General features: G+C 46.8%; 1 protein-coding gene across 1 annotated transcript in view; it reads left to right on the forward strand.

Annotated features, from left to right (window-relative positions):
• Nucleotides 1-25381, forward strand: part of trappc8 (trafficking protein particle complex subunit 8) — a 30483-nt gene extending 5102 nt beyond the window's left edge. Inside the window, 28 exon segments of the mRNA XM_079739163.1 lie at nt 875-964; nt 1168-1342; nt 1476-1629; nt 1999-2107; nt 2522-2775; nt 3270-3385; nt 3627-3777; nt 4612-4712; nt 5316-5421; nt 6088-6219; nt 6813-7037; nt 8426-8531; nt 9023-9217; nt 9647-9810; nt 10546-10620; nt 10867-10972; nt 11869-12026; nt 12604-13094; nt 14397-14571; nt 16262-16358; nt 17473-17541; nt 18106-18164; nt 18744-18811; nt 18813-18948; nt 19554-19655; nt 22657-22799; nt 23776-23865; nt 24409-25381. Coding sequence (XP_079595289.1) covers nt 875-964; nt 1168-1342; nt 1476-1629; nt 1999-2107; nt 2522-2775; nt 3270-3385; nt 3627-3777; nt 4612-4712; nt 5316-5421; nt 6088-6219; nt 6813-7037; nt 8426-8531; nt 9023-9217; nt 9647-9810; nt 10546-10620; nt 10867-10972; nt 11869-12026; nt 12604-13094; nt 14397-14571; nt 16262-16358; nt 17473-17541; nt 18106-18164; nt 18744-18811; nt 18813-18948; nt 19554-19655; nt 22657-22799; nt 23776-23865; nt 24409-24670 — 4109 coding nt within the window. The 3' untranslated portion in view covers nt 24671-25381.
• The last annotated feature ends 393 nt before the right edge of the window (nt 25382-25774 follow it).

Consider the following 25774-nt stretch of genomic DNA (forward strand, 5'->3'; position numbering starts at 1 on the left):
TGGGAGTTGAAGCCCACTTTAGCATTCAGTGAATAAGCCCAATATAAATATGTGTGTCAGCCCAAGCTTCAACTGAATTTATTTGGGCTTTAAAACGTTGTTGTTATTAAATACAGAGTGAAGTAGATATAAAAGGTTTGTCCGTTGGCTTGCTGTTCTAATACTTGTGGGTGTAGAAATTCTGATATCGTTGTCCTTCATGGGTCCTCTCTTCCAAATCACCCTGTCAATCAACTGTGCTCTTGGCAGCTCCTGCCAACTGTTTAATGTGTGTCCTTTTGCTAATACTATGAAGCTCTTACAATGACCCACATGAGTGCCTTCCTCTTGATTGAATGTAGCTAAAAGATGGGAAAGACTTCCCACTTTAACGGGTCCATTTGACAACCCGCTGAATCCAAAGTAGTGGGGTATGCAGATGTTGTCTTTGGGGTCACCCTTTTGTAAGTAGCAAACTGAAGTGTATCCAATGATGCAATGATGATGCAGGTTTGTGTGTGTGTCTGTGTCTTTAATCATTTTAGGGCTTTTGTAGGGACACAGGCATTTCAGGGCTGTTATTTCAAATTTTCAATTAAAACCTTTGTTTTAAGGCCTTTTCAAGAAAGAGAAAAAAATGAAAAAACTTTCAAACACTGAGTTTTATATTAATGATAGCTGTAAATTGCTGCACTGACTTATACATGGAATGGTACATTGACTTAAGTTTCAGGCTAGCTAACTATTTCAGCTCATTTCAAAGATGGAGGCTCGCTGATGGAGGGTGGTAAAGTTGCCATCCAATCAAAACACCGTTTTGATTGGGATGTTGTATTGTATCACTGTCCCCTCCTTATCTGCTTCATGTGGCTTGATCTGCTCTGTATGTCTGCAGCCACCACGCCCTGGTTCGAAGCCTACAGGGAAAGCTTCCTGCAGTCCATGCCGGCCTCCGATCACGAGTTTCTCAACCACTACCTCGCCTGTATCCTTCTGGTTCTAACCAAACTTCGTCCATATCAAAATGTGATGGTGTGAACTGCTTGTCTCAACATTTCAGGCCTTTTGTAAAGTCGACGACTATATTGTATAATCTCAACGCACACACACACACACACACACACACACAGGGAACCTGCTGCGATAGTTGTTGAGTCCTTGATGAAACCACGCCCCCTGCGTCTTAAGGCCTGTTGGTGGTATCTTCCAGTGAAGCCGTCCCAGTGGAACAGTTCCTCAAGCTGTCTCAGGAGCAGCATCGCATCCAGCACAGCGGTGACTACACCAACCCCAGGTGGTTCATCCCCAACACGCTCAAGTACTACGTCCTACTGCACGACACCAGCCAGGGCGACGAGCAGAGGTGCCAAAGCTCAGTTTCATTTGAAGTGGGCCCAACGCGTAATTCGTGCTACCAGAAACTTCAGCATCTCGTGCCCATTATGACAATATTTCTGTTTCTTTTCCCCCGACCGTCCTCCCCTGGACTGCTTCAGGGCTGATGCCGTGTACGAGGATATGAAACAACGCTACGGCTCCCAGGGTTGCTACCTTCTCAAAATCAACTCTCGAACTTCCCCAACGGGCGCCAATGAGCAGATCCCTGACCCCTGGAGTCAGTACCTGCACAAGAACAACCCTCTGAGCCAGGTCAGCACCGGCATTACTCTTAAGAAATGACCTCATTATTTACCCCATTCGGGTCGGAATAGCCACAGAATTCAATAATATAATCATAATAATATCGATAATAATTTGTTTTGCAAGCATTAAGCGTTGTAGCTGTCAATCACCACAATTGGAATAACCGTGGATTCTCTTTTTGTCTGAAACCTCGTTGCGTTAGCGTGCTGTATGAATGAATAAAGGTGAAGAAGTGAATCTGTATTACTTACTGGGATTTGCAGGTTAATCAGCCTTAGGACCTTGTAGAAACAGTAGTTTGGTTAGGCGTACTGTGATGTAATGTTAACATGCTTTCATTGTGAATGCCATGTTTCATGCCCTCTCGTTCCTCAGGAGTCTTGTGAGGAGCCTGCCCCGCCACCGGTGACAGAAGCAAACAGTGTTGTAGCGGAGAACGATGTCGGGAGCTCTGAGGTGAATTCCCAGGATTCCGCTGATAAAGGTGAGTTGACACATTTTCAGTGTGAATCTCTGGTGGTCTTTTTCTGAATCAAAGCACTGCCTTCTGGTCTGAACGTTATGAGGCAAGCAATACTCCTACAAGTGGATATGTTGCATGGTTCTTGATTATTGAACATGCAACATGCATTTCTGTGTTGTGGTTTGAAAGGTCAAAAGAGTTGATTTGATCGGTTAAACATATAAAGATGTGGTACGACAGATACGGTCGTCTCCTGACCTCACGGTATCAGAACAGCGCGCTCGCGACTACGCAACTACGGAAATCGATCAAGATCGATGGAACGACCCCTTAGTGTCGTACCTTATGCATGCTGGAGGATGTGGCTACCACTGCCAGCTATAACTTAGTCCAAGTAAGAGTCGGTGTTGAGCTCCGCTTGGTGTGTCCCCTCAGGCGAAATGCCCGACAGCATGCAGAGTCACCCTCTCCAACTGGACTGCCCTCCCAGCGGGGGTCTGGACACCCTCGGGGTCCTGCCCCCCGGGGGCCCCACAGCAGCTAGGGCCGCGGCCGTGGCCGCCGCGGGGACCCACGGGGACTGTCTCACGCTGAACGACCATGACCACATCAGGCAGTTCCTGCAGGAGTTCACCTTCAGGGGCCTCCTCCCCCACATAGAGAAGAACATCAGGCAGCTCAATGACCAGGTACAGAACGTTACACACTCTCAGAACGTTACTCTCACTCTCACTCTCACTCTGTCTTTGTCTCTCTCTCTCTCTCTCTCTCCCCCTCTCTCTGTCTCTTCACTCTGTCTTTGTCTCACTCTGTCTCTCTCTCTCTCTCTCTCTCTCTCTCTCTCTCTCTCTCTCTCTCTCTCTCTCTCTCTCTCTCTCTCTCTCTCTCTCTCTCTCTCTCTCTCTCTCTCTCTCTCTCTCTCTCTCTCTCTCTCTCTCATATAATATAATATTTATTTATATAAGAAACACCACACTTTGCTGCCAAAGATGAAATTGTTGTATTTGATTAATTCATTAATTCAAGCTAATAGTGAATCATACAAAATGCACATGCATATAGGTTAACTAGAATATAGACGTTTTCTTAATATGTATCTGAATGAGCATTGGGTTCTTACCCCATCGTGTCTTCATTGTGTTCCTCATGTCTCTTGTTTTCATTACTAAACCCTCTGTGGTAGCTGGTCTCGCGGAAAGGTCTCAGTCGATCTCTGTTTTCGGCTACTAAGAAGTGGTTCGGTGGAGGCAAGGCTCCGGAGAAGAGCATCGCTGAACTAAAGAGCACTTCTGGACTGCTGTAAGTTTCTCTGACAATACGCCGTTGGTTGGTTGAAGGGATGGTTGTTTTCTGAATTCCTAATATGTTACTAATATGTCTGATTTTAATTTACTATTTATTCAAACAAATTGAGCTATACTGTCTGAGCTTTATTACTGACTTTATAACAGATTAGAGACAGTAATTGAGACTGAGTTTAGAGTTGAATGGAATAAGGAGTTGTCAGTATTATTGACCTTTTGACCTTTGGTCTTTGAAGCTACCCACCAGAAGCCCCCGAGCTGCAGATCAGGAAGATGGCTGACCTGTGCTTCCTGGTCCAGCACTACGAGCTGGCCTACAGTTGCTACCACACGGCCAAGAAGGACTTCCTGTCCGACCAGGCCCTGCTGTACGCTGCAGGGGCATTGGTAAGGACGCACATGAGTGCTAGATACAAAGAACACTTGAACATTTTGTACTCTTGGTGCCGTAGTCCAAGTAGGTTGAGTGTGTTCTAAACATTAAAGCGGGTGTAGGTACGTTTTTATTCACTGCAAACGGGGAGAATCGAATGGAGAAGAAGAGAGCAATCATTTTAAACTTACTAACTAATTTAACAACCCAAAACCATTCCTGTACCTCTCTGCTCCCTCCAGTGACTCCCTACCCCAATCAGCAAAGAGATTCCGTGATTGGTGAAAGGTTTCATACAGGATAAAAAGAGCAATCAACCAGATCCGATTAGTACTATAGTCAATGCAATCAAGCCGTCAATAAAATCGTGATGTTGCTCATTCACAATGTTAACTGTTATTTATTGTTAATTATACCTGGATGAATGATGCCAAGGATAGTTGCAGCCAAACACCATCACTTATCCCTTTAAGTGTAAGGAGGGGGGGAGCTAACCTTGGGAAAGCTTATAGGTCCCTTTCCTCCATATCTCTTTACTGACGCACATGAAGATCAAAGGCCTTATTTAAAGTAAAAACACACACACTCACAATCACACCCACTCTCTCATTTGTCCTCTCTGGCCCTGTTCCATCCACTTTACTGCAAGCTATGCATTGTGGCTAAGCTGGCCATCGATATAGGAAAAATAAATTAGATAGGAGGTATAGCCTTGGATCTACCGCTCTTGCCTGACAGATACCTCCTCTTCACTGCCATCCTATTAGGCAATCCCCTTTGCCTGGCTTCACCTCAGTTGAATCACCCTGAACTCATTGGCCTACCCCCCGCCTCTTCTTGTGCTTCAGGAGATGGCTGCCGTGTCTGCGTTCCTGCAGGCCGGGGCTCCCAGGCCGTACCCGGCACACTACATGGACACGGCCATACAGACCTACCGAGACGGCTGCAAGTACGAGCTGTTTGCATGGTTTTAGAGAGCGACCACATGCTACACCACATTCACTTGTTAGTGGCCCTCCAGAGGTTTACAGAAGTGTGTAATAAAGGCTTGAATGCTATTCTTGATAATGGGCCGTTTATAGACGTATTAAAGTGATGGACAACAGAAATCTGAAGTGTACTTCTAATTGAGGTCTATTATTCCTCCTGGTTACTAAGCCAAGCGGGGGACCAATTAAGGAGGCCACTTAAAAGCAAGGCGGCACTTTTTGAAGCGTTGCCGTTTCAGACTTGGAAACCAAAACAGTGATGGGGGGCCAGAGCATTCAGACCACACGCCTGAAATGTGCAGTGGATACATCCCTCTGTAATATTTGAGTTAATTTTAAAATGCATAGGCATTACATTGCCAAGAGCAATCAATACCGGGAAGATAACCCGACGGATATAGATCCAGGTGGTGTACATTTCCCTTTTCAATCGGCTAATAATTGTAGTTGTCTGAACACAAATCAAGACTTTGCCGTCTTTTTTTTCTGATCAAAATGTGGTCATTTTTTGTATCAAAAAATGTTTTGAATGTATACATTTCTGCTTTTACGGTAACCTTCAGGAACATGGTGCTGGCGGAGCGCTGTGCGTTGCTCAGCGCCGAGGTGCTGAAGAGCCAGGGCAAATACTCTGACGCGGCCACGCTCCTCATCAAGATGACCAGCGAGGTGGGCCCCCCCACTGGCCTTCAGCGCTTTCCTTTGCTGAGGAGGAGCCCTTGTGGTCGATGTGTTCAATAGACCCTTTTCACATCGTAGGACAAACACGGGGTGACGCTCATAACGCTAATTGTGGGCCTGCTGGTTTGGTGCACCAGGGCCCGGTAGTGGACCAGGTGGTCAGGGCGGCAGTAGCTCAGGAGGTAGAGCGGGTTGGCTGGTAACCGCAAGGTTGCTAGTTGATCCTCCTAGCTGAGTTTCGAGGTGTCCCTGAGCAAGGCACAAAGCCCTAACTCTTCCTGACGAGCTGGCTGTCGTCTTGCATGGTTGAAGCCGTTTTTGGTGTGTGAATATGTGCATGAATGGGGGAATGTCAGGCAATATTGTAAAGCACTTTGGATAAAAGCTATATAAATGCAGTCCATTTGGACTAAACTAGTGAAGATAAGTCTACTACCCGTTTAACCTACGATACTAGGTTGGTACTATAACTAAAATAATATGTGTGTATATCTAAGGCGGCTGTATACCCTGTGCGTATGTGAGTGAAAATGTATATTCAAAACTTTTTTTCCTTGCGTTTTGATTGGCACCTGTACAAGTAAATGCATGACAGCTGTCCCTTAGTTTTTCAGGTTAAAAAGTCCTAACCCCCTCATGTTTCCGCCCCCCCAGGATTCAGACCTGCGCAGTGCGCTGCTGTTGGAGCAGGCCGCTCACTGCTTTATAAATATGCGCAACCCTATGGTCCGCAAGTTTGCCTTCCATATGATCCTGGCTGGTCACCGCTTCAGCAAGGCTGGACAGGTAAACCCTTTCATACATGCATTCGTATGCTTGTTATATGTTGTATGTACAGCTGGAAGCTCTCTTTTGTGTGTGTTTGTATGTGTGTGTGAGATCTTTATTGGTTTAGCAACCTTCAGAACTGCTGTAACATGCATAATTAAAACCTAAGGCGGGGATACATTAACAAAAGGAGCACATGTGTAGAGGGAGAGTGGCATTCAATAAGTACTGAACATTTATAATTAGATAACATGAATTAGGAAGGTGCTCAACTGGTAGAGCGCGTACCATTAAGACTCGGTCCTTATGGCAAGAAGAAGAATTAAAGCATAAATGCAAAAATATATCGAACCCTTAGGAAATAAATGTAACTTAAACATGAAAAAATACACAGTACACATCAGGATAGGAACATATAGGAAGTGTGCAATGACTCTCTTTCTGCGTCTGTCAAATAAATATTAGAAGAAATTAATAATGAATGAATTAGGAAATAGATTTACCTTAAACATGAGAAAATACACAGTACACATCATACATGGACAAGAAGAATATACAGAATAGAGGAACTGTGCAGTGACTCTCTTTCTCTGTCTGTGTCCGTCCTCCAGAAGAGGCACGCGCTGCGCTGCTACTGTCAGGCCATGCAGGTGTACCGGGCGCGGGGCTGGTCGCTGGCCGAGGACCACATCAACTTCACCATCGGCCGCCAGTCGTTCACGCTGCGGCAGCCCGACAACGCCGTGGAGGCCTTCCGCCACATCCTGACCAACGACAGCCAGCAGACCGCCACACAGCAGGGCGCCTTCCTCCGAGAGTACCTCTACGTCTACAAGGTGTCCGTCTCTCTCTGTCTCTGTCTCTCTCTCTCTGACTCTGTATCTGTCTCTGGCATTAATTATTTGTCTTGCTGTTTGTCACCACTGACCTCTTCCTCCATTTTCATTATCTCACTCTGTGAAAATATGAACACCAAACATGAGACGCCAACACTTAAGGTACGGCCACACTGAACGCGTTACGCGCATTAGAGGCGTTGAAAATCGGCATTTTTGCATAGGGAACCATTGGTTTAGGCGCGTAGATGCGTTACACGCACTAAAGCAGCGCGTTAGGTGGGTTGGACTCGTTTTACGCACCTAAATAACGTGCCCAACGCAGCAACGCGCAGAGTTCAAAAAATTGAACTTTTGACGCGCCTACGTGTGACGCTTAGCCGCGATAGCCAATAAGCGTTGAGCTTGACCCGATGTCACTGGCAGAGAGACTGAGCAGAGAGAACATGGACGACCAAGTCATCGTTTCAGTGTGTGCTGAAATGATGAGGAGATGGTGAAACTCACCCAGCTGTGAGCGCCTACGGAGGATGTCATGCACTAGAGTTTAGATTCTCTGCCCGAGCCCGAGCCAATATTACCCACCACTATCCTCGGAGCCGGGTTGGGCCGGGCCTTTGATCGAGCGTTTGTGGGTTTTTTTTTTAATCATTGCTTTATTGGCCTAATCTGAGGAGAAATCTATGCCATAAACAGAAATATTATAGGCCTTTATTACACGGGTCTTCTCAATGCCGTGGAACGCTCCGTTCACTTGCATGGGTAGTAGTCCGGTAACTTGTCAACCCCAGCGTCTTCGGTTGCTAAGCGACGTCAACGTCTTTGGCAGACTATTTCTCTGCTAATCAACACTAAGAATGCTGGTAACGAATAAATTGTAAAAAGACACACCATCTGAAGTTATTTCTTCGTTTTGGCAAGTAGCCGTGTAATAAGTGGATGTGGATAATGCATAGAACGTCGCCGGTCATTATCGAAAATAAGCCCCTTCAGGGCGAAGCAAGACACCTCCGCTGGGCGGGCTCATCTAGCTGCGTAGGCGCGTTGGGCGCGTTGAACCATTTTTGTGACACACATTAATGATCAATCGTCAGGTTAGGCGTGTTACGCGCGTTCAGTGCGGCCGTACCTTAAAACATGTGGGTTACATATTAAAACAGTTGCTTGGCCACTAGAAGAGGTTTCCAGTATGGCAGGTAAAAAGACAACATCCTAAGAGCTAATCCAGGGCTCTCTCTCTATATTAATTATTGTCTCTTATTCTCCATTGATGCACCGATGGAGATCTGTCTATCTGAGCCGGTTAACCGTCGGTGGACATGGTATGGGGGATCGGGGGGCTGTCGACAGCAATGTGAATGTGACCGGGCGTGTCTTGGGTGTTTCAGAGTGTGACTGCAGAGAGCGAGGCGAGCCTGCCCAAGCTGCCGCTGCCCTGCATCCACGCCGCTGCCACGCGCGTCTACTTTGGCCACGAGCGCCGCCTGGCCGAGGGTAAGACACATTAGCGCACACAAACAGTTCACAGATGGGAGCTGAATAATATTAACATTAGCGTCAACTTTGCTGTTTGGACATGCCATTTGCTGATTCGTATTAGACTGTTGAAGTTGAATGGTGAATGTCTTCACTAGTTCTTCGGATCAGCACGTATTTTTTGCACATGCATGTGGGGAATATTTCAATGCGGAAATCCTAATACCGGTGTTATATATTGGCCCTCATATGCATTCATACTTGATACGTGCGAAGTGCATTTAATTGGCTCAGTTCATGGCTGAACTTGTGTAGTCGTCTCCATCACGTTCCGGGTTAATAGAACGGATGTTTGAGTTCAACAGCGGCGTTCCATATAACACACAACAATACAGCGATGGCGTAAATGATCCTTTTTGCCCCCGTAATGACGGAGCATTAGAGCTAGTATAGACTGGATGATATTTCTGCAGTCCTAACGATGGGATGTCCTGGCTTTGCGGTGTCAGGGGAGAAGCAGGCGGCCACCAACGTGTCTCTGGACCAGGAGTACGACCAGGAGCAGGCGGTCATGTGGTGCCAGCTGGAGGAGCAGGCGGTGGCCTCTGCCCACCGGGGAGTGGTCCCGGCAGCCTTCCAGCCCAGCCAGTGCTGCCTCAACAGCCAGACCGACAACCTCCGGACCCCCCTGGCTGTGGTGGAAGGTACGCAGAGTCGTTGGTTGGACTTTGCTGGAAATGTATACCACCAGGTGTGAGTGTGATTAGCTTTTACAAGCCGTTTTGAAAATCTGCCTCTTCTGGCAGCACAAGTGGGCCTGTCAGCCTAGATGTGTGCTGGGCATATCCTTCTAGAAGCCTACCCAGTGGACTGTAGCAAACGTTGCTCATCTATCCGTCATACATCTAGGTGGACACGCCCACTTGTGACATTAGAAGAGGCCGATTTTAAAAAAACGGCTTGTAACAGCTAATCACACTCACACCTGGTGGTATAATATGTCACCCTTTGAATGGTCATACGTATCCTTAATGAAACAAACGTAAGGAATTCTGCTTTATTTCTGCTATTTCTAAAGAAAACGGTATGGTGTCCACTCTCCCTGACCTACTCTGTCTCTCTCTCTCACGCAGAGCCCATCATAGTGGAGGTGACCTTCCAGAACCCCCTGAAAGTGTCCCTGCTCCTGTCCGATCTGTCCCTGCAGTGGAGCTTCACCCCCAGGGACCTCTCCAGTCCCCAGCAAGGGGACCTGCCCTCGGACGAGGCCTCGGGGGAGCCCATCACCAACGACAAGGTGGGCGTCTTTGGTCCAACTTTACATTACACTAACAGCAAGAAGGCATCAACACTTTTTTTATCCTTTTTAGGACTATTTTTTTTGCTTTGTTTAAACATTTTCTTTCTTGTATTTCTTGGATTTATTTTTTGATGATGTAATCAGTCTATGTTTGATTGTTTTTGACAGTGTAGTAACACAGAATTACACAGGTTACAACCCGTAGCCGCGGTTACGTAGGGAACCACAGCGCAGCCGCGGTAACGCAGGGACCCGAAGCGTAGCTATGGAAACGTAGGGACCCACAGCGTTACCACGGTTTGGTAGGACCCCACAGCGTAACCGCAGTAATTTGGCTAAGCATTCCTTTTCCTGCATCCAACGTGTGAAGCACCTGCAATCTTATAACGTCTTCAATTATGAGTTCTGTGTTTATATAACGTATACCCGATGTATAAACACAGTGTATTTTTTTTAAGTTATGTTGTTAGGAGGATGGAGCCAGATTCTGTGTGCAATAAGGGAACATTACTGTGGTGCTCTAACAGCAGTACTGTGAACAACACCCCCTGCCACATTCGGTTCCGTGGGTTCTTCCTCAGTCTGTGCACTCATTAGTGTCTGTTTACCTGCCAGCAACGAGCATCTCCCCTCACACTGACAGTTTCCGCCGGTTAAGAGCGGCGAAGAACATAGAGAGGAGCAAGGCTTCATTCATTATACTCCATCTCTGTTCTCTGCTCTTCCCCACAGTCGGAAAACAAAGACGACGTCATATCCAGTGAAATTATTCCAGAGTTCAACTTTGGCCCGAAGGAGACCAAAGTGGTGAGCTACTTTTATTAAAGATTATTACTAATTGTTCAGTGATCTTCAGTTTCGTATGCCTATTTATATTTCTGTATGATGTGCGTGTTTATAGAACTGGGCAGTATTGAATTAATCAGCTATCAGAATATCTTTGACCTAAAATCAATATTGACTTTTATTGCACTTAAGGAATGATGAAAATCAATTGCCCAAGCATTAATTGGAGTTGAGTATATAATGACAAAGCAAACACCTCTGTCATAGGCCCGTCTGAAACTGCTGCCTCACATGATTGGTCAGCTCAACATTCTGGGTGTGGCCTACAACCTTGCTTCTGTGCCTTCTGAAGAAGTGGCTCACTGTGCAGAAGGTAACACACACACACACACACACACACACACACACACACACACACACACACACACACACACACACACACACACACACACACACACACACACACACACACCTTAGCGTCAGCACTCACTGTCATCCATACCAAATATTGACCAAGTTTCACAAACTCCCCCTATGTGAAATCATGCTATGGCAAAGTACTTCAAAAACTTTGTCTCTTTGTCTCTCCCTCTCTCTGTCTCTCCCTCTCTATGTCTCTCTCTCTTTGACTCTCTGTCTCTCTCTCTTTGTCTCTCTCTCTCCCTCTCCCTCTCTCTGTCTCTCCCTCTCTCTGTCTCTCCCTCTCTATGTCTCTCTCTCTTTGACTCTCTGTCTCTCTCTCTTTGTCTCTCTCTCTTTGTCTCTCTGTCTCTCTCTCTTTGTCTCTTTGTCTCTCTGTCTCCCCCTCTCTCTGTCTCTCCCTCTCTTTGTCTCTCTCTCTTTGACTCTCTGTCTCTCTCTCTTTGTCTCTCTCTGTCCCTCTCTCTGTCTCTACCTCTCTCCCTCTCTCTGTTTCTCCCTCTCTATGTCTCTCTCTTTGACTCTCTGTCTCTCTCTCTTTGTCTCTCTCTCTTTGTCTCTCTGTCTCTCTCTCTTTGTCTCTTTGTCTCTCTGTCTCCCCCTCTCTCTGTCTCTCCCTCTCTTTGTCTCTCTCTCTTTGACTCTCTGTCTCTCTCTCTTTGTCTCTCTCTCTCCCTCTCTCTGTCTCTCCCTCTCTCTGTCTCTCTCTCTCTCTCCCTCTCTGGCTCCCTCTCTGTCTGATCCCCTCCCATCAGTATCCGCATAGGAAAACAACAAGCATAGACACAAACAGCCATGTGAGCTGCTCCCCTTGGAGGAGACCTGTCTAACCCTCCTCTTCCCCCCCAGGGCAGCAGAGCCCCCAGCCCCTGGTGGTGCGCGGCCAGCAGGACCTGGAGATCAGGGGCCCGCGCCTCAACTCCACCAAAGAGGACAAGACGTCTGTGAGCCACGGCCAGGACCAGCGCCTTCATCCCCTGATCACACCCCCCATGCCCCTGATGGAGGTACCTACGGCCTCCGAAGCACATGAAGCACACCAACACAAGCACCACTAAGGGTGTCCTGCCTCCTAAAGGGGCGGCGTAATCACTTGCATGTGAATCTAAAACAATAATCCGATTTTGTGGGCCCGTTACGTTGTTATCAAGTCATAACAACTAAATAATAATTGCTCTGAGGAATCCCAGGCTTGAACCTGGTGTGTCCGTGAGGGCCCACTGCAGCTATATGACACCAAACCGTGTTGCATGTTTACAAAGGGAATGGATTTTGTTAATCGCAGTGAATTATCGCAATGACAATGTTGGGGAAAAAGGATCGCAATCACAATTTATTGTTTTACTGGTGCAGCCCTACCAGCTTACAGCCCCTGATGCGTTGTGTGTGTGTGTGTGTCTGTGTCCCTCTGGGGGTGTGTGTGTGTGTCTGTGTCCCTCTGGGGGTGTGTGTGTGTGTGTGTGTGTCTCTGTGTGTGTGTGTCTCTCTCTGTGTGTGTGTGTGGGTGTGTGTGTGTGTCTCTGGGTGTGTGTGTCCCTCCGGGTGTGTGTGTGTGTGTGTGTGTGTGTGTGTGTGCGCTCGCAGGTGTTCTTCCTGCAGTTCCCCACGGCGCTGCTGTGCGGCGAGATCACCAAGGCCTACGTGGAGTTCTGCAACGTCAGCGGCGTGGCGCTGCGGGGCCTGCGCGTGGCCTCCACCCACCCGCACTTCTTCACCTTCGGCGGCGGCTCCTCCTCCTCCTCCTCCTCCTCCTCCTCCGCCGCCTCCACACCCCTCAGCCCCACCAGCGCCGAGGTCTGCTCCGCCTACCACACGCTGGCCACGCCCCCCGGGGACCCCCACCACCACCTCCACCCGGGCCACCCGCCGCCCCCCGTGTACATGGTGTCCTCCCCGGTGGAGGGCCTGGTGCGGGCCAAGGCGGTCGCCGTGGAGATCCCACTGGAGGGGGGCGTGCTGCGGCCCGGCCAGTCGGCCCAGCTGCCCCTCTGGCTGCGCGGGCCGGACCAGGAGGGCGTGCACGAGATCAACTTCCTGTTCTACTACGAGAGCGCCGAGAAGGGCGGGAGGATCAGGTGAGCGCAGAGTAAAAAATAAATAAACAGTAGTGCTCTTTACCTCATCTATTTTTCTTCGTTTTTGCGTTATATGAAGCCTAAAATGCTTTATTTACGTTCGGATTCTGCACGTTGGGTGTTACTCTTTGGCTTGAAGGTGGCATTTAACTGTGCCAGAGCATTTCCCGTTTTCCTATTTTCCCTTCTTACGTGAATTGGTGGCTTTTTTTTAATTCCAACCCCCCACGCTTATTTTGCAGTTCATTACTGCAGCGCGCGCGGTTGGATCGCGGCAGCTCAATAAATTATTCTATTTTATTGTTCACCTCGTTCCCGCTTACTGCCGGCCCCCGCAGCAATATGCTCAAATTCCCCCCGTCCCCGTCACCCAGGAACGCACTGAGCCTGCAGTCTAGCAGGGGAGGGAGGGGGGGCACTTCTTTCATCCCTGTCACACACACTGACACGCCAACAATGCATACAAATCCCCCACTATTCTCTTTCAGAGAAAATCTCTATCTTCAGTCAGACCCTCCTCTCAAGTCCTCTCAGGCCTTCTCCTCACTTTGTTTTTTGACAGCCTATAGCTGTCACTCTTGCTCCATCTTTCTGACTCTCTCTTGCTATCTCTCTCTACCTCTCTCTTTGCCCCTCTCTACCACTTTCTTCCTCATTCTCTCTCTCTCTCTCTCTACCCCTCTCTTTGCCTCTTTCTTCCTCATTCTCTACCCCTCTCTCTCTCCACCCCTCTCTCTCTCTACCCCTCTCTCTGCCTCTTTCTTCCTCATTCTCTACCCCGCTCTCTCTCTACCCCTCTCTCTGCCTCTTTCTTCCTCATTCTCTACCCCTCTCTCTCTCTACCCCTCTCTCTGCCTCTTTCTTCCTCATTCTCCACCCCTCTCTCTCTCTACCCCTCTCTCTGCCTCTTTCTTCCTCATTCTCCACCCCTCTCTCTCTCTACCCCTCTCTCTGCCTCTTTCTTCCTCATTCTCCACCCCTCTCTCTCTCTACCCCTCTCTCTGCCTCTTTCTTCCTCATTCTCTACCCCTCTCTCTCTACCCCTCTCTCTGCCTCTTTCTTCCTCATTCTCTACCCCTCTCTCTCTCTACCCCTCTCTCTGCCTCTTTCTTCCTCATTCTCTCTCTCTCTCTCCACCCCTCTCTCTGCTTTTTTCTTCCTCATTCCTTACCCCTCTCTCTCTCTACCCCTCTCTCTGCCTTTTTCTTCCTCATTCTCTTCCCCTCTGGCTCTCTACCTCTACCATCCCCACCTTAGTTCCAGAGCATTGAGTTCAAACCCGTCCGTCTCCCCCCTCCCCAGTCACCGGGTGCTGCGCCACAACGTGTTCATCTGCGCCAGCCGCTCCCTCAGCGTGTGCGCCACGGCCTGCCCGAGCAGCGTGCCCTCCGTGGACCACCGCGGGCGGGACGCCGAGGACGGGGACCACCTCAACGACGGCATGCTGGTGTTTGTGGACGTGGAGAACGTCAACATGGTGAGCCTGACACGTCGCGTCTTCAGCATCACATGACGAGCGCTCAGCCTGTTATTGGTTCAATTGTGATCGCTATACTGCCCCCTATCTTACATGTTAATGTGACGCGTATAGTGAAAATGCACGTTCTCAGGATGTATGCAGAACTGTAAATACAGGGATGAGTTCCTGTGGGGGTTGAGCGTGGAAGCCTACCCACCTAGTGCTGACAACACCCTGGGTCTAGTGCACTGCTCACATGTTTTACCATGCTGCCGCACTCGGGACAACACTTTTAAACTTTGACCCTTGTTGACTCTCTGTCCTCTCGAAGCGCGCATTATATTAACATTATGTTAATTTAGCTAAAGCTGTTGTTCAAAGCGACTTGCATTGAGTGCATTCGACCATGAGAATGCAACCCTAACGAACGCGAGGACAATGCGAGTGCATACAATTGATAAATACGAGAACTTCTTCAGGTGCTACATTATAGAAAGAAGAGATTAACTTTTCATGGACCAAGATGCAGTCTGAACAGCCAGGCCAGCAGAAGCATTGTCTGTAGTTCTGAAACCAGTGGAATCTAAATCATTCCAATCATCCAAACTAATTGTATAGAGTCTTATTTAAATGTGAGATTCCTGAGCTTTCCATCATCCGTTCTTGCGTACCAATGGCCAACCTAGCATCCTGCCCTTTTGCTGAAAGCTCATTGTGTGGTCACACCTGAAGCTATACAGATAATTATTTTACTGGCACACACAACATGACGAGACGTTGGCCTACTCCTATCTCCAAACACCCAAGCACTAGTGAATTAACCTTGCGTTTTGCGAGGTTAAGTCAGTTACAACACAGGCTGAGCTGCAGATTGGATTGGCTCAATCTGAATGCTGGCCCTTATTAGAGAACATATAAATGAGGACCCATCCGAAAGGGCATTCGATGTGTTCCAAATAGTCGCTTGTACATAGCGAATGCCAGTTACCTACCTCCACTATTAAAACTAGGGAGGTAATTCGGAGAAACCAACCAGAGTAAGAATCCAATCTACAAAATCCCCTCCTCCCTTCAGGCCACCTTCCAGAGTCACCCTATTAGCTTTAGCAAAGACTCTGATCATGTCCAATGAGTGCAAAGGCAGAGCGCAGATAGGGTTGCTAGATGGTAGGTGTATAAAGCAACAGGTAAATTCAATCGGACAGGTAAATTCAAATTTTGGACAGGCTTGTCACAAAGCAGCCACCGATACAAAATGATTTTTTATATTTGTCAGAGCAATTTATTATGTTGACCTATGTCAGGATTTAGAGGATTTCAACAAAAAAAAAAATCCCCTAGTTTTAAAGGGGACATATTATACCAACAGGTGTGAGTCTGATTAGCCATTACAAGCCACGTTTGCTATAGTCCACTGGGTAGGCTGGTAGACGGATTTATCCAGCACACATCTAGGTGGACACACCCACCTGTGATGTCAGAAGCTGCACATTTTCAAAACGGCTTGTAATGGCTAATCACACTCACACCAGGTGGCATAATATGTCCCCTTTAAATTCTCAGACCTGGTGTCCTGTTATTCCATAATCTTCACTGACGTCAGTGGATGACAAATGACAATGATCAGTCAGGCACACAAAGATGTCTTTTGTTACGTCCTGTTAACCAATTGAAGTTTCTGTCTCTCTCTCTCCTGTCTCTCGGACAGAGTGAAGCAGGTGTGCGTGAGTTCCACATCATCCAGGTGTCGAGCTGCAGTCGACAGTGGAGGTTACACAAGTGCATCAACCCCTACAAGGACAAAGGTACGCACGTAGGTGTGTGTACATGTACACACACCTAAACACACCTAAACACACCTACACACACACACACACACAGTATTAACTGTGGATGTCTGATTGGATCTCTGGGTGACACTTTTTCCCCTTTGCTTTTATGCAACCGACAGGGGTGAGCAATCAAGCTGTTTTCCGTTCTTGATGTAATGACTATCATTTGACTGTGACCACCCTCTGGGGCTGAATTGTTTATTACTCCACCACAGTCAACCATTCGGTTTTATTTTAGAAAAGCTGGAGAATTTCAAAGGTTTCGTAAAATGCGGTGCTGCTCTCCCATCAGATACAGTAATCAGTAATGTTCCAACCAAATGCTTTATACAAGCAATTCAAGTAACCAAGTATATTAAAAACAATTGAGGTTTTTGGGATGGCTGGGAAAAATTTGGCTGCCAAATTTAAGCAATTTCTAAAATAGAAATATATGTCTCTTTAAGGATAGTGGTGCTATCTAGATCAAAATTACCTTAATTTGCCTTTGCTGTCAAAGTTTGGCCATTCCACCTAACACAGCCTCGCTGTAGATGAGAGGAACTGCTTACTAATGGTGTGTTTGTGTGTGTGTGTGTGTGTGTGTGTGTGTGTGTGTGTGTGTGTGTGTGTGTGTGTGTGTGTGTGTGTGAGAGTTCTGGATGCGGCTTTGGCTGTTGGCCAAATTTATTCCCTGCAGTACTGCGAGTGTGACAATCACTGTACTCATTGAATGCTCATTTGTTTGTATTTGTTTAACATAGAATTCAAACAGGAATAAAGTTGTCTTCAGCATTTTAGATTTATGAACAAATACTCTTAGTTTGATGGATTAATTTGCATCAAATCGTGGTGAAACTGGAAATGATACGATGCTGTTGCGTGGGTTTTCCTAAAGTAAAGTCATATTGTTGCAAGTGTCTTCCAAAGGGCATTTAAAATAGCGACGCCAATTTCCTTAATATGAGGATATGAAAAGCTGACCCTCCAATATTGTACAGGAAGTGTGTTAGGGCGGGGCGTGCTGAATGTCACCGGAGCGCTTCCCTGGCCAAGCATACCAGCTTAGCTAATTGCTTCGTCTGCTTTCTCTTGTGATATCTCCCAGACTGTAAGCTCACCAGCAGGGAACGGGCCAAATTGTGTTTCCGGGCGGCCAGGTGTAAACCCCTCAAAGGTAACCATTGACGCATTGCATGTGTGAGATTCCGAAGTATAAATATGAATGGTTGTTGTGAAAACGTTAATCCTAACTATGTTATAAAATTATATACAAAATATCACAAATATAAACCTTGTTTATATAATTTTTTGTCAATTGAAAAATAATTTCTATACATTCTCCTTGGACCTAGAAATACCTCCCTCACTGAAAGGTGCAAGGTGTTGAGATAGTTTGCATTCACAGTGCCACGAAGCCTCTTACTAAGGCCATGCCAATCTACTGACTTCTTTGTTGTGAGGATTCCTTTAACCGTCTTGCAGCCTTGCTTGCAGCCTTGTAGACATATCCACTCCCCCCATAGTGTATTGCAAATTAACTTGGTCTCTCCCACCTTGGCTGTACACCCATTGTGTCATAGAATATATGCTTGGTAAATTGCTGCCTGTATCTTCCCATGGTCATGCTCTACATGTGAACCATTTGAACCGTTTCGCTGTCAGGAAGAGTGCTAAAATATGAGTTATTCTTCAACGGTCAGAACACCTTCCAAAGTCTATGTATTTCTCTTCCCCTCAGCTACCTCGACCACAGATGATAAATTCACTTTTGCAGACCTGAACCTTGGAAATGAACGAGTGAGTATCAGGAAGGACTAATTGATCCTTTTCGCAGCTGTCCATGTTAGACAAACACAGGTCGCTCACATCATGAATCATGGGTCTGCTACCCCTAAGTACCTGGACACCGGTAGTGGACTCCACTAGGCATGCGAAGAGCGACACCCTTGTTGGTCCTACGATGACGGCTCTGTCGAAAGGGTCTATTGGGCAGAGCGCAGGATAAACACACCATGGTTATCAGCTGGCTGCTCTAAAATGCAGAGGTTCATGCTTGCACTTTTAGATTTGGATGAAAGATAAGACGACACCAAACACTGAGAGTTAAGTTACATTACTGAGTATTACCAGCTTGTCCATGTCTCACATGGGATAACTGGGTGTCGAAAAAATGGGATGAATTTATTATTATTTTTTTTCTTTTCTTCTTGCCTCTAAAAGTATTTTGTGTGCAAAAATATAATATATGACACAAATCAGATTTCCACAGGGAAAAATACACAAGTGTAGGTTTGACTTTAATTGAGCTATGTGTCCTATACCGAAATGGCTACACCATCGTATTAGACCCTATTCCTCATTCCCCTCCTCCGTCAGATCGTCAGCTCCACCACGCCGTGTGCAGACTTCTTCTTCCGCTGTTGCCCGGGCGACCCGGTGAAGAAAGAAGGTCGGGCTGGGGGCCTCTCGCACCCCTCCAGCAGAACCACTGGTGGACACTGGACCTGGGGGGGGGGGTCCGATCGAGGCGGTGGTCCGGACGTGCAACGAGCTGGACCTGAATATCATCGTCCTCTGGAAGGTACAGTCATGGTACCACTCACAATCGTTTGGATTATGTGTGAGTGTGTTACCACTCATAGATGGGGTGTGAGTGTGTTACCACTCATAGATGGGGTGTGAGTGTGTTACCACTCATAGATGGGGTGTGAGTGTGTTACCACTCATAGATGGGGTGTGAGTGTGTTACCACTCATAGATGGGGTGTGAGTGTGTTACCACTCATAGATGAGATGTGAGTGTATTACCACTCAGAGATGGGCTGTGAGTGTGTTACCACTCATTCTGGTTTAGATGAGATGTGAGTGTGTTACCACTCATAGATGAGGTGTGAGTGTGTTACCACTCATAGATGAGGTGTGAGTGTGTTACCACTCATTCGGGTTTAGATGAGGTGTGAGTGTGTTACCACTCATAGATGAGGTGTGAGTGTGTTACCTCTTATGATCGTTGAGAGTGTGTTACCACTCATGTTAGTTTAGATGAGGTTTGAGAGTGTTACCACTAATGCTAGTTTAGATAAGGTTTGAGTGTGTTACCTCTCATGATAGTTTAAATGAGGTGCGAGTGTGTTACCACTCATGATAAGATTTGAGTGTGTTAAAGCATTTATTTGTGTATGTGCAGGCATACGTAGTTGAGGACAACAAGCAGCTCATTCTGGAAGGCCAACTCCACGTGACTCTTCAAACGGTGGGCAAGGAAGCCTTCTCCCTCCCCCAGAAAGAGGTATGCACTGTCCGCACAAACACCCACAGACACAAAGCATTTGTACCAGACTTGGACTTTATGGTTTCCTGACGGTGTCGTCATTTACTGAGTCATCCTATACACTGTAGTATATTACTGTTTAGTGTTTGGCTCGGGCCCCAGTATGCACCCTTCAGGTAACCGCCAGCCCTTCGAAATCATCACATAAACAAGACACGCATGCCAACATTGTTATGCAAACTAAATTTGAAAGTCACATTCATTAATGACAAGTGTTTTTTTTGTGGATTATGGCGGCATATCACTGCCAAAAATCTTGAGCAAATATAAGAGCCAATCAACCAACAAATCCGTGCCCGCGGATCATTATTGCGAGCACGTTCACAGGACGCAGTATATCTCTGCTCGCGAGATGCGATTATAAAGCCTGTGAGGAAAAGGAGATTAATTGAGCGCACACAAAAGGTGAAGCCGCTGGCAACTGACGCCCCCGTGCGCACAAGGCGGTCTTTGCTCGTGCACGCAACCTGTTTTCATGCTCACTCGGATTATGTATATACAATATGTATATGTATATATGTAAATGTAGTGATCTCCCAGAGCACTTCCTCCTTGTTTCTGCCAGCACCAGAAGAGCTCTTCAGGCCTTTGTATCCAAAAGCATTTTGTACAATTGTATGTAATGTAAACCACTTAAAGACTTGTGTGAAACACTGTGTATCCATTTGCTCCCCTTTCAAACCATTTGCAGCCAGACAGCAAAGAGACCCTTCTCCCCTCCCCCCTAACCGTACCCCACAAACCGCCCCCTCTCCTCCACATCATCACTCCTCTTTCTTCTTTTAATCAGCCGGTCTTCAAACTCTTCTGAAGCTGTGATCGAGCAGGGTTTACATCTGGTGGGTGCTAGCAGCTAGCTAGCTGTCGATTGTTCTTCATAAAGAGCCAGTGAAATCAGCCTCTTCTGAGATCACAAGTGGGCGTGTACACCTAGATGTGTGCTGGATAGATCAGTCCAGCACACATCTAGTTTGAAAAGCCCACTTGGGTTGTCAGAAGAGGCAGATTTTCAAAACGGCTTATAACGGCTCATGACACTCAAACCTTGTGGTATAATATGTCACCTTTTTAAATGTGTGCTTGTGTGATGTTACCCAAGAAATCTTCCAAGCACTTGGAGAGGTGTTTGGACTTGGCTAACGTTACCAATCACGTTCAGGGATATTGTGGTCATGGCGCCGCCCTGTCGGCCCACCACCGCACGCAGAGAAAGGATATCGGAGCGAGCAGGAAAACACTTTGCAAGCACGAGAACAAAGACAGCATTTGTGCACATAGGAGTGTCAGTTTCGTGCTGCTTCACGTTAACTTTTTCGAGGCTGTATTAATTCTCTCGGGTGCAGTAAAACCGCTCGCAATAAAATCTTTTGTGCATGGATGTGTGAGTTGTGCGCGTGCCAAGTCCTTTTCCAATCAGGATTTCTGGCTGTGATATCCCACCGTAGCAGTTTGCTGGCCAGAGATTTTGTTTCATGTGTTTTTCTTGAATGAATTAAACGTCCATACATACAGTTAATTGAATCGTAGCTTTAATTCTGCTTTTGATGGAAATGAATATAAGGCATATAGAATACTTTGCTCAAGTGTGTATCGCATGTGTCTGAGAGCACCAGAGGGAACTTCATGGAGACATGACGGATTGAAGAGTGCCTTCGCTGAATAAAATCCCAACCTCCTCACCTCAGTGGTGGGATGCTCGCACTAGTCTAAAATTAGCTCTTCTTCGATCCAGAGGAGGAACAAGATGTACTTCTCTCAAGAAAGGGCCTGATCCCTTCGCCATATACTGTATGTATTGTATATATTTACTAGGGCTGATAAAATTAGAGGGATAATAACGCGTTCCCAAATGAATATAATATAATATATTCAATATAACTCCCTCAAGATCACTTGGTCTAGTTTTTGCTTATTAAGTACATTTGGTATGAATGATTGTGTCATTCCATTTGATAATCTCATTTAACTTCAATTGGAGGGGTTTTAAAAAAACATAAAAAAAATGTGATTGTCAGTTCACTCACCAATACTATGCGATTAATCGCGATTAAAATTGTTAATCGTTTGACAGCCCTTATAGTTACACATGTGCAGCCATTTCCACCACCACCTGTGGAACACAGCCGTCCATCTGTTGCCAAGCAACTGCTCCTGTGGCTCGATGTTCATTCATGTTCAGGGTGAGGGAAGAGTACGTGCTTTTTATAGCTCCACGTTCCGTATTTCCCCCCCTTTTTGCACCCCCTTTCCTTTCCCACTCACGTTCTTCCCCTTTTGCTCCAACATGTGTTCTTCTCCATTTATCCAGCTAGAAATTGAAAGTATCAGCAGCTATGGTAGAGGCTACGAATGTTGACTTCTTTTACTAAATACTTATTACTTTTAGCCAATACTGACTAACCCTGAACCTGCTAGGCTGGGTACCGCCAGCAACTTAGCATGTTGTTCTGACAATCTGAGCAGCATACTTCCACACCGCTAGCCCTTAATATTTTTAAGTCAAACAAATAAAGGGAAGTTCCCTCCTAAAAATGTGAGACGATGTTGGATAGTGGCTACCCAGCAAGTTGGTGCAAGGATGTATTAGTCGCCAGGGAACCAGACCAATCTGCAGGGTTTTATTCGCTCTACATATGCGTCTGGCCCCCCTCCCTTTAAGGCAGATTTCAAGTAGACCTTTTTAGACTTTGTTTGGCCAATCACATGTTTAATAAAATAGAGGGTGTATTTAGTATGATGACTATGAAAGAGTGCACCATGGGAGTGATTTTTTTCATAAACAACCAAGATGCCAAACAACCATTTCGGGTCTGCAACCGTTGATGACGTTCCTTGAAAAACAAAATTGAAAAGGGGGTTTCCAGACTAATCTGTATTTGAGAATTGGTCTGGCGATGTTCTGCTTGTGTATTGGTACGATGAGGGATGAATTCATTGGTGGGGTTTGTCATGTCCACAGGAGGCTCAGGAAATGGTGCTGCTGAAGTTCAAGCCAGATTTACCTCCCCCTGTGATCCAGCCCTCTGTGGAGCAACTGTCCAACCTCATCAAGACCAACCTGCACTACCCCGAAACGTACAGCCACCAGTTTGTCCACGAAAGGTGGGATCTCTCGCTCTCTTACACATACACAAACACACAAACACACACCCGGAGAGGCAGAAATCGAGGCTGATCCAGCTTTGTACCGACTTATGCTTCTAAGGTTGGCCTGAATGCCATGTGGGTTGGCCAAGGCCCACTTTTGCCTGACATAACCAAATGTTTTCTCTTTTTGTTTGTACAATTATGCACATCATGTGAAATCATACAACTGCCTAAAGCAACTGTTCTTTTTAATCAATAAGTATTATTTGTAATATAGTAAGTTAAAACTCAGCTGCTATTTCTGATCATTCCATTCTCAATGTTAGAATGGACACAGCTTCTCATGAAATTAATTTGAATGGTGTAGATGCCGCTAGGGAACCTACGTAGGCCTATGGTTTACTGATGCTAAGGGTCCTATGCTAGGTGTTACATGTCTCTAGTTCAAGCAACGTTGTTCCTTAAACTTCCTTTGTTAATTAAAATTACCTTAATTTTACAAATAATACCAACTTAAAAATAGTAGCCCATCTTAGATCTGTGGCTCAACTTAACACAAATATCTCTCTCTCTGACTCTCTCTTTCTGACTCTCTCTTTCTGTCTGTCTGTCTGTCTGTCTGTCTGTCTGTCTGTCTGTCTGTCTGTCTGTCTGTCTGTCTGTCTGTCTGTCTGTCTGTCTGTCTGTCTGTCTGTCTGTCTGTCTGTCTGTCTGTCTGTCTGTCTGTCTGTCTGTCTGTCTGTCTGTCTGTCTGTCTGTCTGTCTGTCTCTCTCTCTCTCTCTCTCTCTCTCTCTCTCTCTCTCTCTCTCTCTCTCTCTCTCTCTCTCTCTCTCTCTCTCTCTCTCTCTCTCTCTCTCTCTCTCTCTCTCTCTCTCTCTCTCTCTCTCTCTCTCTCTCTCTCTCTCTCTCTCTCTCTCTCTCTCTCTCTCTCTCTCTCTCTCTCTCTCTCTCTCTCTCTCTCTCTCTCTCTCCCTCCCTCCCTCCCTCCAGGCTCTGTGTTGTACCAGTCACCCTCACCATGTCCAACTGCGCCTTGGCTGAGGTGGAGGTCCTCATAGATCTGCGACACAAAACCATCAGGTCAGTCTCCAGACAAAGGATGTCTGTGTGTGTCACTCTTTACAGATCACTACATTCGGCCCTTAACGTAGAGTACAACTAGAAAAGGTTAGGTATGTAAATGCATGTAACTGCTATAGGTAAAGCGAATCTCCCTTTTTTCTTTGAAATCATTTATTCAATCATTTACTCTTGATCTGTGTCTCCGCTCATTGTAGGGGAGAATCATCCAACTATTATAATCGAGTTGGAACGTTTTTTTTAAAGTATATTTATTATATTCATTAAATGTTTTAAAGAAATCGGATCAGCTGGATAAATATTTGTACATTATTTTCGAACATTTCATGTAGTTCTTTCAGGCAAAATTCAAAAGTACTCAGTTACAAAGTGTTTTTTGGGAGAAAAATGCTGAATAAATGCATCATGTTTTCAAACTCTGAAAATAATTGTTTTAATAATCGTGATTTCAATATTGGCCCAAATGATCTAATTATATATTTTCCCATAATGGAGCAGCCCCAGCCCATTGTAACCCGCCTGTATCCCCACTCCCCCCTCCAGCCCCGACTCCACGGAGGTGCACGGCACGTTCACCTGGCTGGGCCAGACGCAGTACCGCCGGCGGCTGCGGCCGCAGGAAGTGGCGCCGCTACCGCTGCGCGCCTGCTTCCTGCACGCCGGCGTCTACAACCTGAGCACGCCGCGCGTCTTCGCCAAGTTCACGACCCCGACGAGGAAGGAGGAAGAGGAGGGGGGCGTGGCGGTGGAGACCAGCCAGCAGGCGGCCAGTCCGGCCCTGATCATCATCACCAGCCAGGCCTGAGTCCCTCAGCCTCTCCCCCCTAAGCACCTCGTCCCCCACACTCCCCCCGGCGGCAGGGGGCCGGCGAGGCAGGATGATGACATGTGTGGCTCGTTGACGGAGGGCTCGCCAGCCACAATGTTTCATCCAGAGCATGCCCCCTGGGTACCCCTTTACACACAGACACACACAGACACAGACAGACACACACACAGACAGACACACACACACAGACACACACACACACACACACACACACACACACACACACACACACACACACACACACACACACACACACACACACACACACACACACAGCGCTTGCCCCCCCCCCAACAATGCATTTAAAGTAACACTCGTTACTACACCAAAAACGAGAGACGCGACACGGATGGACAAACTGGACCAGAAGAAACCATACTGGCCATGCAACCGCCCCGACCCCATTAAGAATCACTACCCCCTCACTCTCCATGGGGAGTCGATGACTCACGATCCGAGCTGAGCCACTTCACGGTTTCCCTTTTTCCAACCAACAAACTGAGAGCTCAGCTTACCCCCTCAGAAAGCCCCCCTCTCCTCCTCCTCTCCAGTTGTTGTGATCAGGCTGTTGTGTATTTTACTCGATTGTTGTCGTTTTTCTTTGTTTTTTTTTTGAAATTATGTATTATATTTATATAACAAATTAAGTGTAAATAGAAAAGAAATAAAATGTAACCAATGACCAAATTGGTGTTCGTCGTCCGTCTTGCATGCACAGAAGCAGGTGCATAAGGCCGCATTACAAATATGGAGGGTTGAAATGTGCACAGAAAACGCTAAAAGATCAGGAAAGAAAGCCCAATCCATTGCACTGTTCTAAAGTGCTGCTTATGGTTCCACGTCGACACAACGTGACGACGTGGGATATGGACCCATAACCTCCTTGTGGATCCTCCTTGCGTCAACCACAAGGGCCTGACTTGCGCCTCCCAAAAAAATGTACCCTGCATCGAGGCGACACAGCAGTGAGGGCTGTGATGGTCCTCTGGACGCTCACTAAAACCCAATGCTGAACCAAAACAGGCTGACGACCGCGTTGAAGCGTCTATGTGGTCATTGCGTTGTGTCGATGTGGAAGCA

This window comes from Pollachius pollachius (genome assembly GCF_949987615.1).
Source record: "Pollachius pollachius genome assembly, chromosome: 7".
In the NCBI taxonomy this organism is placed as follows: domain Eukaryota; kingdom Metazoa; phylum Chordata; class Actinopteri; order Gadiformes; family Gadidae; genus Pollachius; species Pollachius pollachius.